Source organism: Chelmon rostratus, chromosome 15, assembly GCF_017976325.1.
Source record: "Chelmon rostratus isolate fCheRos1 chromosome 15, fCheRos1.pri, whole genome shotgun sequence".
Classification (NCBI taxonomy): Eukaryota; Metazoa; Chordata; class Actinopteri; order Chaetodontiformes; family Chaetodontidae; genus Chelmon; species Chelmon rostratus.
In genome coordinates this window covers 5,131,672-5,148,017 of record NC_055672.1, presented here as the reverse complement: position 1 = coordinate 5,148,017, position 16,346 = coordinate 5,131,672, and the positions used below count along the sequence as shown (strand labels likewise).

General features: G+C 41.9%; 1 protein-coding gene across 1 annotated transcript in view; it reads left to right on the top strand.

Annotated features, from left to right (window-relative positions):
* The first annotated feature begins 2,804 nt into the window (after positions 1-2,804).
* dtnbb (dystrobrevin, beta b) overlaps positions 2,805-16,346 on the top strand; it is a 28,594-nt gene continuing 15,052 nt past the window's right edge. Inside the window, exons 1-8 of the mRNA XM_041953137.1 lie at positions 2,805-2,871; positions 3,129-3,209; positions 3,340-3,553; positions 6,468-6,553; positions 6,860-7,014; positions 7,124-7,229; positions 8,177-8,343; positions 10,629-10,753. Of these exons, the coding sequence (XP_041809071.1) occupies positions 2,805-2,871; positions 3,129-3,209; positions 3,340-3,553; positions 6,468-6,553; positions 6,860-7,014; positions 7,124-7,229; positions 8,177-8,343; positions 10,629-10,753 (1,001 nt within the window). The remainder of the gene's footprint in view (positions 2,872-3,128; positions 3,210-3,339; positions 3,554-6,467; positions 6,554-6,859; positions 7,015-7,123; positions 7,230-8,176; positions 8,344-10,628; positions 10,754-16,346) is intronic.

The following is a 16,346-nucleotide window of genomic DNA, read 5'->3' as shown; positions in this document are numbered from 1 at the left end:
GACTGTTTCATTAAAGCCGCTGTTTAATTTAGCACAAAGTAGTTCATTGCTCTCTTAGATGGCAGCTACACTGTATGTGGTGGCTTACACAATTAAAGCTACAAAATTAGGCAATCAATCGATCAGCTGCTCAACAAAAACTTCATTGGTGACAATTTTTAATGAAGTGATTAATCATTTCAGACATTTTTCAATCAGACACGACAAACATTTTATGGTTTCAACCTCACAAAAGAAGAGAATTTTCTGCTTTTCTCTTTTTTAATATCGTTGTAAATTCAATATTTTGGAGGTTTAGTTAAGATTCGTGGTTGGAGAAAAACAAGACTTGATGTCACCTTGAGCTCTGGGAAATGGTGACAGGCAGGGCATCGACAAATGATTGTTCCCATTATCCATTAATCTCCCGATTAATTTCTCTATAAATCATTTGTTTGTTTGTCTGTAAAATGTCGGAAACAAGTGAAAAATGCACGTTATGACTTCCCAGAGCCCGAGATGATGTCCTCAAATGTCCAAAAACAGTCCACAATGTAAAGATGTTCAATTTGCTATCATATATGACACAGAAAGGCATTCAATTCTGTTGCAAATTTTTGGCATTTTTTCTTAAAAGATGACCCAAATTATTATTCAAGTGATCAAATAGTCGCCAATTTGTCTTCTGTTGATGGACTAATTGATGCATCTCTATTGATAGGCCGTTTATTCACAGTTTTTTGACATTTCATTGACAATTTGTCGATAAAGTGAGAAAAATCATAATAAATGACATAATGCGTCCCTTTAAAGGCCTTTGCTGGTGCCTGTAACCAGCAGTAAGAACCACTCAACACAAGCCAGGGCAGCAAGTTGGTGACAGGAAAGAGCCTCTGTCATAACAGTCAAGATCAGCGAGAGAGGAGGAGTGTTTCTAAAACCGAGGCTCGATGCAAAACAAAAGCCTGTGGTCCTCCTGAAGGCCCCCACGGTCCGAGGCCGGCTTCTCGCTCATTGGCCAGCTGTGATGCACTCCGTGTCCTCGTCATCGTTAAGTGGTTCCTTTGCAGCTCCGGCGGTGTCATTAGCCCACAGGACGCAGTCACTGCTGAGCGCCATGTCGTGGAGAATTATCATTTGCACAGAGCACGGGCGCTGGAGTGCTCCCCAGCCTGCTCACCAATATCTCCACAGGAAGAGAGGGAGGGGAAACAAAAGCACAAAACTGAGAGTTAATGAAGTCCTTGAAGGAGGGAGAGAGGGGGAGGTGTTAATTACTTATTTAAAAGTCAACTACATTTTGGCAGCGCGAATAGCTTATCTCTCGCAGTAATGGTGACACCAAGCGAGACACCCTCACTGACTCTTTCAATATGTGTTTCCTCGCAGGGTCGACGTTAAGGGCTGCACTTTGTTTGACATTCAGCCAGCGACAGGTAAACGCTTTTTAAATCTTCATATAATCACATGTATGGTGCTGATGTTATGTCTTATGTGGTAAAAGATGTAGAGCATCTCTTTTGTATGGGCTCCAAACAGACGGCACACATTTATGCCACTAATCTATTGATGCTACTGTTAAATATGTTTGTTCCTCAAGAAAGCAGGGTTTTGCACTGTTAAAGTGCAACTGAAGACATCTGTTTCAAAATGAACTGTCAACTGACACCTACTCTGCTGAAGTGACTTGTATCACGCTAACAGCTCCGATGGCGAAGGGAGCACCGTCGGAAACAAAAAGCAGACGGGAACAATGAATGCTGACAACACCGAAGATGAGTCAGGTGTCAGCACAAAAGTGGAAAGTTTAAATGGTTCAATAGATGCAGATTCTTTGGTACAAAAGAGACAAGTGTCCTTTTTGTTCCTCCGTGCAGCATCTGATACCTGAGGATGAAAGTCTTTGTGGGGAAGATTCATCTTTGACAGCAGCATTATGAACATGTCGTTTTTATCTCGGGGCAGTTGGTTTTAAAGCGAAGTACAGACACTTTAAAGGGATAGTTTCAGACATCAAATGGGATAGAACAAAGCTTTTTGTTACCGTTTGACAGAGTCAGGCTAGCTGTTCCTACCTGTTTCCAGTCTTTGTGCTAAGCTAAGCTAATCGGCAGCCGGCTGTAGCTTCATATTTGCCGCCCAGACGTGAGAGTGGCGTCGATTTTCTCATCTAACTCTCGGCAAGAAAGTGAATGTGTCTTTTCCCAAATTTATTTTCTTAGTTGGCACCGAGCTGTAGTGGCCCTTTGCTAACCAAGTCAAGAAAGGTGTAATCAGTGACGCTTTAAATGAAAGAATATATGACTTAGCTCTGGTTTTCAATATCTTAAGCTCCCATCCAGCTTCTCTGATTTTACGTCTGATTATAAGGCTGGTTTTTCAAATCAATGATATTATTTGGTGTATCACTGAGAGATCACTGTTCCATCCCTATAACTGGTTTCACCACCTGTTAAAAAGCCAGCCAAAGCCATATAATCTGTGTGTTTTAATGAGTGAACAGCTGGAGCGACAACTAATACAGTCCTTGATGCACAGGGTGAATATTAAAGATGGTTTGATAGAAAGGTGGAATAAATCCCAGATCTTCTAGATTTTAAAGATTTAGGTGATCATTAATTTTAAGTCTTCCCACAAAAATTATAAACCACAGTCTGAAACATTTTCTTCAGCCGCACTAATAACATATATATGTAGAAATCGTCCTCGCTTTGCTGGCTATGTGATTGATTTTGGAGGATGGAAAGAGCTGTGCGGTGCATTCATGAACATGCTGCTGTCTGAACGGTAAGCGTCGCATGCTCTGCTGTTTGATGTGCCACAGGATGATCGAGGAAGGCAGCAAACGAGGCAAGGCCATGGTGGAGAAGAGGCAGCTCTTCATGGAAATGAGTGAGTGGAGTCGACAAAGAGAAATCTCTCTTCGCTATTCATGCTCAGCGGCGGCTCGTGCGATTCTTTGACTGGCTCCAAGTTGCGCAGGAGATGCGTGGTGCCTCACACATACAGTATAATTCCTCCCACGCAAAGACAGCGATGGTGTTTAAATGTACCCCCAGTGCGCCTGATTTTATTTCATTAAGCTGGACAGGCGTAACATTAATCTGATTGTTTTTTTGGAGGCTTTCTTCATGCTTTTTTTCCCGCAGGAGCTCAAAACTTCGACGTAATCAGACTGTCGACGTACAGGACTGCCTGCAAACTCCGGTTTGTGCAGAAGCGATGCAACCGTAAGAGCCTCTTTCTTCTCTTTTCAGCTGTCATGACACCTTGTAGCCAGAAGAAACGCTTCTTCCATCATGTATACGGACTTGATTGATCACAGTCTGTCTTCTTTGCCCCCTCCCACCCCCCACACAGTTCATCTTGTGGATGTCTGGAACATGATCGAAGCCTTTCGTGACAACGGGCTCAACACGCTGGACCACAACGCTGAGATCAATGTGTCGCGGCTGGAGACTATCCTGTCTTCCATCTACTACCAGCTCAACAAGCGGCTGCCCACCACCCACCAGATCAATGTGGAGCAGTCCATCGGGCTGCTGCTCAACTTCATGGTGGCCACCTACGACAGGTATGGGTCAGGCTTTGCCATCCTGTGAATCATCTCGCTACCCCTCAGTCAAATCTTGCGCCCCCTCCAGGTAAAAGACACCTTTGCTCCAGTCAATACACTTAGTTGTCGTGCCTCAAAAGTCGTATTTGGTCTGGTGTGACCGGTAGCTACTGGTGTGCCATCCTGTGCAGTAATCTCCCCTCTCGGCCACAGCGGCTGCACCTTTAATGACATGAAAAAGGTCTCTCAAATTTAGATTTTTTTATACGTTATGTATTGAGTCAACTGCTCTAATGCATTTTCTGCTAGTTTTATTCTAATTGAGCAGAATTTCTTTCAGCTGACGAATTGAAAGTTTAAGGTTCAGTTATTTATCAAGCAAAAATGGCTAAAAATCGGCGGCTCCAGCTTCTTAAAGTCGTCTTAAAGTAAAGTGAATTGAAAATCTTTAGGTTTTGGACTGTTGGTCGAACAAAGCAAGACATCTTAAGACACCACCTTAGACTTGTGATGGCCGCTTTTTCACTATTATCTGATATTTTAGAATGAATCCCTCCTCTAAATAAAACAACTGTCCCAGAACATTCGTTGTTTTGCCTTTAATTAGTCCCAAATTGCACAGTTCTTTCTCTCCAGGAAACTTTAGAACGTGGAAACTTGGTTAGGAGATCAAATTGCAGACCTGTAAAATAAAGCGTTTTAGCATTTAAGCATTTTCTTTCACAACAAGTGTCCGAATGCTGTTTAAAAGCCCTCTCCGCAGCGCCAGGAATTCAATTCTGGTGAAAAAATGCTGAATGTTTAATTTAATACAGTGTCTACAAATACTACAATCAGCCAAAGCAGAAGTGTCTCCAAATCCACATAAAAAAATACGCAGCATGTGACTTTATTGTCTTCACCGCTTGCTACGGCTCACACAGTCCATCCAGCCTGGTTTTTAGGCCTCAGAAGTCTTGGCAATAACCTGAACAAGCACAGATCTGCCTGCTTTTTCTCTCATGCAGCAGATAGAAAAGTGTGTTGTGTAAAAAAGTCTCTACCAGCTGAAGTATCCCTGTTGATGTTTCACTGCCTATCCCTCCTCTTAATGCCAGCTCTGTGCTCAAGGCCCCGGACCCCGAGCATCCTGGAGTGCAGAGGTTTATTATTGACCATAAAGCTCTCTCTCATTATTGTACCTTGTGTGTGCTCAAATTGATTGGCTGCTTGCCACGTCCATTCATTGACCCGTTCAATTGCTTTACTTTTATCTGTGAGGCCGCTCTGGTCCCGCTCCGTTATTATTCATGCGGCCGTATCTCTGGGAAACTTCGTGGAAATGACTGCCTGCGATCACAGGAAGCCGTTTCGCTATCTGTCCCTGAGGTCCAAACCGAATTAGGCGGAGGAGCTTTCATGTAGTCCGTTACCTCTGCTCGGAAGCCAGAGCTAAATGGATCTGAAATGAAAGAGCTGGTCTCTCCTGGCAAGTTTAAAAGATTTGAAGGGGTCTTGAGGCAGCCTAATAATGACCTGGGTGTACCGTGTTAATCTGTGATTTAAGGCTCAGGTCAAGATTTCTGACATTTTACACATTGATGGATGCATCCTCTACAGTGCACTGATGTGTCAGTTGTAGTTTGGTTTAAGTGACAATTATGGGATGATATATTCTAAAACATGAGGCTAACGGTAACTGATTTAGCGGACATCGGCTAATATTAGCAGCAAATAGGTGCTGGTCATACCAGACCATGCAGGGCTGAAGCAGCAAAAGCAGAGTGTCACTATGTACATTTACTCACTTTGAAGTACTTGCATGCATTCGTTTCATGCACATTAATACTTCTACTCCACTACATCTCAGAGGCGAATATTGTACTTTTTACTCCACTACATTGTCTGACAGCTTTAGTTACTAGTCACTTTTTAGATTACAGTTCTTCATACCCCTCCTGTGTGGGGTATGAAGAAAAAGCACGTTTCTCCAAATTTGGAGATTTTGAATTGGAATTTTTCAGATAATCTGTATGGATTAAGTGTTCCTTTACAATTTCACATAAATAAACTGTTTAAAACTCTCTTGGATTAGCTTGAAAATGCGTCATCCCAAAGATGAAGACATGGCTGTTCTGAGCTCATGAAAATTTTTAGAGATAGATAGAGAGATGATGTGCGATGCATTGCTATAGATTAAACTGCACAGAGAAAGTGGTTAAACTCTTAAAGCACCACTAATGTTAATCCAAAAACATCAGATATTATAGTAAAACACTGTCTGGGGCATTTTTTTGCATAGTAAGTACTTTTAGTCTTGGTACCGTAAAGCAACATTATCCAACTATTTTACATTAGAATAAGAGCTCTCGAGTCATTTTGATGGTGCACTGACTTGTAATAGGCAGAACGGTGCCTTTACGTTCCCACTCCGCTCCTCAAATGCCTGCTCCTGCACTGTGTAACTCGGGTTGAGTGGTTGCAATCTCCTGCAAGAGCAAACTTTATGGCACCGCGTTCCACCGACTGTGGTCTCCAGCGAGCTATGCGAAGAAGAACGCTCTGTATTCTTAGTATGGACATCACGGCAGAGATGAAGAGGACATTGATGGAGGAAGAGACAAAGAGAGAGTGACCGGGCGAGAGGCCGGACAAGAGTAAATCTTGGCTTTCTGTCATTGGCGAGAGAGGGAGTTACACTCTGAAACTGGAGGGGCGCCAAGCTGCAAGAAACACCAATTCTTGCATAATGTTGCCTTAAGTCAATTTTACTAAGTGAATGCAGACTTTTACTTGTAGTGGAGTATCTTCACAGTGTAGTATTAGTACTTTTATTTATGTATAAGTAAAGGATCTGAATATTTCTAATGATAATTAGATTAGATTAGATAATGTTATTTTCTCCATTCAAACGTCTCGTAGTCTCACTTTAACGTCGCCTCTCTGCTTGCAGTGAAAGCCACGGGAAGCTGACGGTTTTCTCAATGAAGGCCATGCTGGCGACGATGTGTGGAGGGAAGATTGTGGACAAACTACGCTGTAAGTACACGTGTGAGCACATTGCACACACACGCACGCTGCATGTTCATTAGCTCATTCTGAAATCTGACGTCATGGCTGCCTGCACATGCCAGGGTTACCTGACACAGCAACTGCCGACATGTAATTGCTCGAGTCAAACACACAGGGGCACTGTTGGAACATGCATGCAGAACTAATTTGCTTCAAATGTGCATATTTGAACTCTGTGGATCAATAATAAAATGCTTTCAGAGAAATGTCAAAAGCCTGCTCTGCCCTCTGTTTTTGCTGAGAATAATAAGTCTGACATTTGCCCTCTCTCAGATATTTTCTCACAGATCTCTGACTCAAGTGGAGTCATGATGTTTGCAAAGTTCGATCAGTTCCTCCGGGAGGTGCTGAAGCTCCCCACAGCCGTGTTCGAGGGGCCTTCTTTTGGCTACACGGAGCATTCGGTGCGGACGTGCTTCCCTCAGCAGGTATGAGGAGGGTATTTGAACACCCCGTCTTCTTCTTCTTCTTCTTCTTCTAAATCTCTAACCACTCACCCGTCTTGTTGAATGCATGTGTGTGTGTGTTTGTATCTAGAAGAAGATCATGTTGAACACGTTCTTGGATGTGTTGATGGCAGATCCTCCCCCTCAATGCCTCGTGTGGCTGCCGCTCATGCACCGACTTGCTAATGTTGAAAATGGTGAGATGTGTACTCTTACTGCATTTTCTTTTGTCAACTTTTATGAGTGACATTGAATTTCTATCCTGTCAAACTGTGTTTTCCAACTAAAGTAGCATGTACAACAAAATGTATGTCTATGATATGATATGTCTAAGAAAAACTGAGTTGCAGGATAACTATATGAAGAAATATTTGAACATTATCCACCTTTATAGAAGTAATAATTGTATAAATCTATTCTGAAATCGTTTGCAGAATGGCACACTACACCTGTCTGTTATCATCTCATAGGGCAGTGGGCAGTGCTTGAAGAAGTATTTTGATCCTTTGTTTTAGTTAAAGTACCAATACAACAATGTAAAAATACTTTTTTACAAGTAAAAGTCCTACATTTACAATACACTCACAATAAAGTACAGTTTTTGCCAGGTACTTTGAAATATCACTTTAAGTATTGCAGAATTAGTATATTAATTTTTTAATACATTTAAGTAGAACTTTATTACTTCTATCTAGAAGTACACCTTTTAAAAGTATCTATCAAACATACTTTAAATGAAGCACAAAAAGTAAAAGTGTACTCCTAATGGCTTTTCTCTACTTCAATTATATTTACGTGAATAAGTCTACTACTTTTTGACCTGCGTTCACAAGCTGAGTAGTTTAGGAACCACTGTTTTAAGATTATAGGAGTATGTTTTTTATATCAAATCTTAATCTGTAAAGTACTTATATTTGTATATTTGTATAATGTAGTGCAGTAAAAAGTACAGTATTTCTGTCTCAAAAGCCTTAGTCCTTGAGTAAATGTACTTAGTTACTTTCCACCACTGGCTGCAGAGGTAAGTGTGATGGGAGCTGCTGCCTTCGGTCTAGCTGTCAGCAGAGGTTTTTACCAGCGACTGTGTGAGTGAAGGAGTCTCTGACAGGAAGTCCTTTCTTTCTTGTTGTCTTTCACCGCTCAGTCTTCCATCCGGTGGAATGTTCATATTGCCGGAGTGAGAGCATGATGGGTTTCCGGTATCGGTGCCAGCAGTGCCATGGCTACCAGCTCTGTCAGAGCTGCTTCTGGCGTGGCCATGCCAATGGTCCCCATAGCAACCAGCACCAGATGAAGGAGCACTCGTCCTGGGTAAGGCGAAGCCCCGATCGCTCTCAATTTTACACCGCGTTGTTCCCTTTTCTAAACAGCCCGGACGTCAATATCTCTGAGAGAGTGTGGAGTGATTTTACAGCACAGCAGACTATTCAGCCGCCTCGCTGCATTTCCTGTCCTCTCTAAGCCATCCAACAAGGATTTTATGGGGTATTACGCATTTTGGAAAATTAAATTGTATTGATTGAATCTGCCGCGTCGCCGCGTTCCCCCAAAGCTCCATCATTATGTTCTAAATCGAAACAAGGGAAGTCACAGGCTCTGGATCCCAAATCCAATTCCCGTCCCACTCGGTTCACTCACAGCGAAGGATGAGTGTTCCTGAAGCCTCGGGACTCATGCAGGAAACACACTGTTCTCCCACTTCTGTGACAAATTGGTGTAAATTGGAAATGTCTATGAAATACATGTGTGACGCTGTTGTCCATCAACCGCTCTGACAGAAAAATGGCTGCACAAACAGGATGGTCAGGCAGTTTGTACCAAAGAACAGGACCACAGCGACCAACAGCACCATCCCAGAAATTCACACAAAAAGATGAGGCATGTCTGCGTGTCTGGTGCTCCACTGTTTTTTAATAAAATAGGCAATATTTTGCTTTTGTTAGATGTGTTAATTACAGCTGTGTGACTCTCCACCTCTCAGTGATACTGCAAAAATCTTTTAAAAGCTCGAATTACCACTCAGTCAGATGCAGGTCATTGCCAGGTGACTTAAATCTATTGATCTTTTTGAAGAATGTACTAAGTTGGTTGGATTTCTACTCAAGGTGTACTCAAGTAGTCCTTGAGTACACCTTGAGTAATACTCACGTATACTTGAAGTGTAAATAGTTGCTAAATTGGCAAAACTTTTTACAGACTTTAAGTGAACTGAAGTCCACCAGTAAAAATCAGGATTCATGTGCATTAAAAACTCACTTTCAGTACAATTGTATTATATCACCAATGTGTTGGAAATATACTTAAATATACTTAAAATTAAATGAAATTAAAATACATTTTAGTTAAGCTGCTAATAGTGATAACAAAGGACTAGAACATACGTATACTTTTCAAGGAGACTTTATTACTGTTGAAAGTAGTTGTAATTTAATGCACTTTTTAAAAGTATACTTAAGTACAATTTATAATACACTTTCAATGAAGCACACTTTTTATAAGCACTTACAAAGTTAGTATATTTTCAATCATTGTAATACATGTAAGTAGAAATTAATGACATCTGTTTAGAAGTACACATTTTAAAACTTTAAATTAACCCCAGAAAGTAAAGGTTTATATTCTATACTTCAATTATATTTCTAATACACTAAAGTCTACTGCTTGACCTGCATGCTGTATTAGACTAGGTGTACCTAGTAAATTGGCAAATGAGTGTTAATTGATTGTTTCCTGCTGTGATTTAGACTGAAGGGTCATTTTTTGGCTTGTTTTCATTACAGTAAAAAGTTTAAACCTTTTCCAGCACTCGTAGTTATAAGAGCGGGCAGTTTTTAGCCTCATAACACCAGATGTCCATTAACTTTCTAAAGATTTTTATGGGAATCATCCATTCAGAACGAAGGTGTTATGTTGTGTTAAAGCTTTTAAATAAAACTTTACTGTTTTTTTTTTTTTTCTAAATGATGGCGCATGCTACAATGATCATCCTGCCTTTAAGGAACTGCTATCCCATCTTACCTCAAATGAATTAATTAGTTTGTGTTTTAGTTGGTGTTTCGGTGGAGTGTTAAATGAGAAAACTTCTCACAGAGACTTTAACCCTGCTGAGAATGAACTTCTGGAGAGTTTGGACCTTTTTTTTTTGACAGATTAGACACTGAAACTAATTATCAGTGACGATCAAATATAAAAGTAAAGTTGCAGTGTCATCTGTTAAATAACTGTTTTTTAAATAGCGTTCGATATCTAAATTGAGATTATGAAGTGGAAAAAGGTGATTAAACACATATTCAGTGAATATGACCACAGTGTTGTTGCCTTATGCAACAAACTCTACAATCACAACAGTCTTCAGATGATATGAATGCAAAATAATGGACTCATAGTATTGCAGTGAGTCAAAACTGCCCCTGAAGTCGCAGTGAATATACACAAACCACTGCTGATCCACACTTTTGACACAGTAAAACAAACAGTTGACCTCGTAATGTAAATCACCTCTGCGGCAGCTTAAACCTGTTTCTACCATTCCAACACGATGACAGCGGTGGCTGCACAAGGTGACAGATCCTTTGTTTGTCCTGCCCTCCTTGCAGAAGTCTCCGGCCAAAAAGCTGAGCCACGCCATCAGTAAATCTCTAGGCTGCGTCCCCATCGGAGAGCCGCCGCATCCCGTGTTCCCCGAGCAGGCTGAGAGACCACAGGAGCTCACCCACACTGTGTAAGTGCCACCCCCCAAAGCATTCGTTCCCAATATTTGTGCCATTAATGAGGGGGAAACCCAACCGATTTGTTGATTAACAGCACAGCGGGGCCCAGTGTGCTCATGATCTATAGCCTGTTCCTGTCATGTAACCGCCTCCATCTTTCCATTCCGCCGCCGCTGCATGGCTGATAGAGTGCCATCTCGCTCGGATGTCAGGCCCATGATTATTTGCTAACGCGGAAATGGTGATAAACTACGCAGGACCGGCCGTTAACGGCGCAGTCGTCCTCATCCGTCTGCTGGCAGTGAAACGGGGACGACAGTATAAATCTAACGCTCCATGCGCTTTGAGGCTCCTGGAAATCATTACAGGAACTGCATTATATTCTGCTGCTGTCTTAAACCCCGCACACTCATTTACATTTCGGCTGAAACATAGTACGATTTCCATAATGAATTCCACCACCGAGATGCATCCACCGTGCTCCACGCCGCTGAGGTCACTTCATATCTCCCACATCCCTGTTGCGCCTTTTTGGCCTCCGCGAAAACAAAAATCTAATAATGTTTCAGATTAAAAAAAAGTGATTTACGATTTTGCTTGTTCGCGGCATTAATAGGATCACAGGAAATATCTCATTTGAGCTTTCAGCATTTCTCATGGCACGTTTCATCACAAAATCCCGCTTCACATTCCAGTCACGACCGTGAACCTAAGCTGTCAGTATATGCTTTTGCTGCTGGCAAGTGTCAGCGCGTGGCTGATAGTGAGCTGCATCATGGGGAGGGGGGGGACCAGCTCCGTGGATGCCAGGAAAAATAGACACGACGTAAATACATCAACAGGATTTCCTGTTTCACTGCCTGGTAGATGCCATCATCTCACATTCGCCCCACTGGCAGGAGGATTTTTCTGCATTGTGCCCAAACTTATGCATTTAAGATGAAGTTTACATTTGCATAAATTTACAATTCATCACAACACGGACAATCAACTGTCGACCCGGATGTTTTCCTCCAGCTGAGAGATGAGGCGATTGCATTAGCCCGGGCGGTATATAGGCTGTGTAGCATGAAATTACATCACACAAGTAGATTAATATTGATTGAAATAATATTTGTGGCTAAACTGCTTTGGATTATGTCTCTCCGGTGCCCTCAGCGAGCAGCAAGCCGTGTCGGGTTTTTTGGGTTGTTTTTGCGATGTTGATTATTTCAGATGATGGACGCCCCGAGAATATTGAGTTCTGTCCTGTTGGGGCTTTTGGTTATGATGGATTTTATAGCACAGAGGCCTTCTGTTGTCATCATTTGCCTCAGAAAGATTTTTCCAAACTCATCTGGATCTGAAGGGTCCTGCTTCAGAGTACAATTTCCATTTTATGCTTCTTTGTACTGAAATATTGTACTTTTTACTCCACTACATCCAGATATAGTTACTAGTTACTTTTGAGATTAAGATCTTGCATGAAAAAAACATGTGACAAGCTTGTGAAAATCAATGTAAGTGTATAAGGTACAAGTGTATTTGTACAACCTATTTGTCTTGTGACCATTTTCAAAGCAGCAGCGTCTAGTTTGACACATCTCGCCTTTAGACTTCTCAGACAGTTTAATTTTAATAACTCTTACAAGCTAAAATAGGTCAAATTATCCAATAAATCACAGAAAGCAACGATTAGAGTAGATAAAGATTTCGTGACAGAATTGAGTTTTTCTGCTTACTTCACTCATTAATCATCTCTAAGATTTATTTTGTGACTCTTAGCCGGCAGCCAAACCTGTAGTTTTGACTAAACTTCAATAAAATTTGGTAACTATATATAAAGGAGTTAAAACGAGCTTCATCTCAATCAGCAGTAAAATGCTGCATTGATGCATCAGTATTAAAAACCTAATAATGAAATTTACAGAATATACCACTCACTGGTGGCATTTTGCTCTGCAGAAAAAGTACTTTTACATTTCTTACTTAAAGTACATTTTGCTGACAATACTTCTATACTTCAGTCAAATTTTCAATGCAGATGTTTTTGCTTGTGATGGAGTATTTTTAGATTGTTGTAATGGTACTTTTGCTTTTGAGTAAAGGATCTGAATACTTCGATTTGACACACCAAGCAATGTACACACACACACACACATATATTTATCTTATATAGATCTCTAAAATAGAAGTTTTAGGGTACAAATTCTTGTCGTTATGTTCTCCTTTAAGACTTTAATGGACAAAGTGCATTCTCATGCTCTTGCAGATGGCATTTCAAGGTTGGTGGCACTACGTGTGTGTGTCTGTGTGTGTTCACTGACTTTTAGGATAATGGATTTGACTGTTGACCCCTGAGACTTGTTTGAATGTCTCTCTGTCTCTATTGTTATGTTTAATGCAGGGAAGGTGTTGACTGAAAGCCCTCATCTTTGACGATGGAAAAATGTCTATTTTTGGCTCCAGAAGCGTTTATGTTTTCATTTGCTTGCGGTGATGAAGTAGCGCCTCTCATCAACCGTGCCATGAAAAGATGTTTTTTAAACCTGACAGCCATTCAAAATATGCATTCATGGGTGACTGCTATTCTCAATTTTGGTTCAGATTGAAGGTTTCCGTGTTTAACTGTGCATGTCTTCAACCGCAGAACAGATTTTATTGGCAAATCGTATTCAAAGAAAATGCATTGCATCTATTTTATGGACACACAAGTTCAAATATCCAGATTTTATTTTTCATCAGTTCAGAATACGACACATAATTTGAGGAGATAACATTTAAAGAATGAGAAAACTGATTCCACTCTGTTTGTCTCATCTGTAACAGTACAGTAACAGTAGCTTAGCTTAGCATAAAACCTGATAACAGGGGAAAGAGCTAGCCTGGCCCTGCCCAAAGTAACAAAATTCACCTACCAGCACCTGTAAAACTCACTAACAAGGTAGATCTTGTTTATTTAATCCACAGCCGATGGAGAGTCCAGGAAGTCACCCAGCCAAGAAACACACACAAAACAGGCACACAATGCCCCGTCCATTGCTAGCTAGCTTACAGCTAACGTCTGTACAGTTGGTACAAACGTTAGCTGTAAGCTAACAGGAAGTCAATGCTCCCGGCCAAGAAACAGACACAAAACAGGCCCATAATGCCCCTTTTATGATAGCTAGCTTACGGCTAATGTCTGTACAGTTGGTACAAACATTATCTGTAAGCTAACAGGAAGTCACTGCTGCCGGCCAAGAAACAGACACTAAAAACAAGCACATAATTGCTAGCTAGCTTACAGCTAACCTCTGTAAAGGTGGTGCTTGGCGCTATCAGTCGAAGTAAACACACACTGTTTGAACTGTGAACTGGAGCGAAGATGAAAACTGGCTTCATTCTGTCGTAACACGTCTTTGTAAGTGCTGGCAGGTGGATTTTGTTACCTTCAGACATAGCCAGGCTTGCTTTTTTCCCCTGTTACCAGTGTTTACGTTAAGCTAAGCTAACTGGTTGCTGGAGTAAGGGACAGATATGAGAGTGGTAGCAATCATCTCATCTAAGTCTCTGAATGAACAAAATTCCCAAAATGTTGAACTACTTCTTTAACTGTACCAGCTGTAAATCTTCTGCACTCTTTGTAGCGAGAGACTTAAGGAAGAGCTGACACTAATGGAATAATTCCCATTTGTAAACGGTCCATTTCAGAGAAATTATGGTTGAATACAGTGATTTTCCGCCTACCATTCCCATGCGGATTTCCCTGCTGGCTACAGAAATCCTCCCTCAAACTGGATCCCTCAGATAATTAGTCACAGGAAAACTGCCAAGCCTCCAATTTTATTTTACATTGACTTCATTTTATTGATGATGCATAACACAGAGCGAAATGTGCTGCTGGCGTTCTAAAAATAGTGCAGCTAGCTGCCAATCGCGATGAATGTTGTCTGTGAGTAGGTGTTATTCAGCGTAGTGAGCCACGAGCATCCACCAGCGCGGTCTCTCAGGTGTGTGCGTGATAGCGCGAGGCCGGGCGAAGCGCCCGTGAGCGAGTAGTAATGGCAGAATCGGGGTAGAGCGTCACGTTTGATCAAAACTCCCAAATCGAACGGACATGAGTCTCCCAGCTGCCCAGCCCCTCGCGCCGTCTTCAGACGAAGTGTAGCTATTCTGATGCTGTTTTGAAATATTTACCAGCATCTGAGAGCAAAGACTAACAGCGAGCTGAGCTGTGAATTTCTTCCCTCCACTCAAACTGTCAGCGAGATTCTTGGGGATTTGTGTTTTGGAGAGGAGTTATAGGTTTGGGACGCACCGTCTGTCTCAGGAACTTTAAATCTTTGATACGGCTTCTTACCTTCAGACTTAGCACCGCTTCTGCCAAAAGACCTTAAGCACCGAAATAGTCTGCGAGTCGGAAATAGGCATCTTACCGTACTTTGCATTAATGCGGAACACACGCTATAGCGTCAAATTCTGTGCCATGTTTAATATTTAGCAACCAATTTTCCACTCTCTTCATAATCCCCAGAAATCCCTCAACATTTTTAAAATACCTTCCTCTGTTTTGCATCTTTTTTTTTTTATTTTTACTCTCTGGGTCAATGCAAATTCCATCAGTGTCACAGAAATGGAGAGAACAGGCATGTAATTCACTTTTCTGGGAGCACGATCCATTGGGTTTTTATGGCCGAGGCACTGACAGCCTCCCGGGGAATCGGGAACACCTTTGCCAGGGAGGAGGATGCTTCGTGTTTGCGTTATTTTTAGCCGACTGAGGGCGATTGAAGGCAGGCAAGCATCCGTCGCTGTCAGGAATAAGGTTAATGTGTGTGTATGAAGCTCCGGCAGTCTTAATTTTCCCTGCGCCCCCTGCCAACTGCAAAAGCAGAGGGAAAGGGTGGCACATTGTCATTCACCGCACGCAGGTAGCACGAGGCTTAGCGCATTGCAGGCTTTGATCTCTCGGTGCCTAAATGTTGTGTCAGTTCACTCCCGTTTGACCTCTGAGGCGCCGGCTCAGTGGCTGGGCTGAGCGTCCTTAATCAGCATCTCTTCGGCCGGTGAACCACAGGGCTGCAGACGCTGATGTGAATGAGTGAGGCCTGCTAGAATTAATCCAAATTCCTTGAGGAAAATGAAATACTTCTCCTGTCAAGCCTTTACATAAGAGGATGCTCTTTATTATGGCGCCCTACTGTTCCACAGGAGTTACACTGGTGCACTCAAAAAGGACTGATGATTATTTATAGAGGGATAGCTGTGAAGAGCTTTGACTTATGTAACTCATGAAGGTAAGGGGGATGATATGTAAATGCAATTATAGTATAGAAATCAGAGGCCAGTTTGTTACATGTTTGTCTCCTGAAGGGATGAGGGTAGATTTGATATTTGATATTTTTGGAGGTTGCAGCAGAGGTATTTTCAGCAAATGGCATTTCCCTAATTTCCAGTGTGCTTTCGTGTGTTGGAGAGAGGTGAAAAGACGGAGTCAGAGCAGAGAGCTTCAGAGAGAGAGAGACAGAGAGGAGAGAGAGAGAGAGAGAGAAATCTACGTCGTCATAAAGTCATGTGACCGCCGAGTTTCCTTGGAGACAGCAGCAGTGTAGTACATTGAGATGCTCGCCTGCTCAGTTGAGG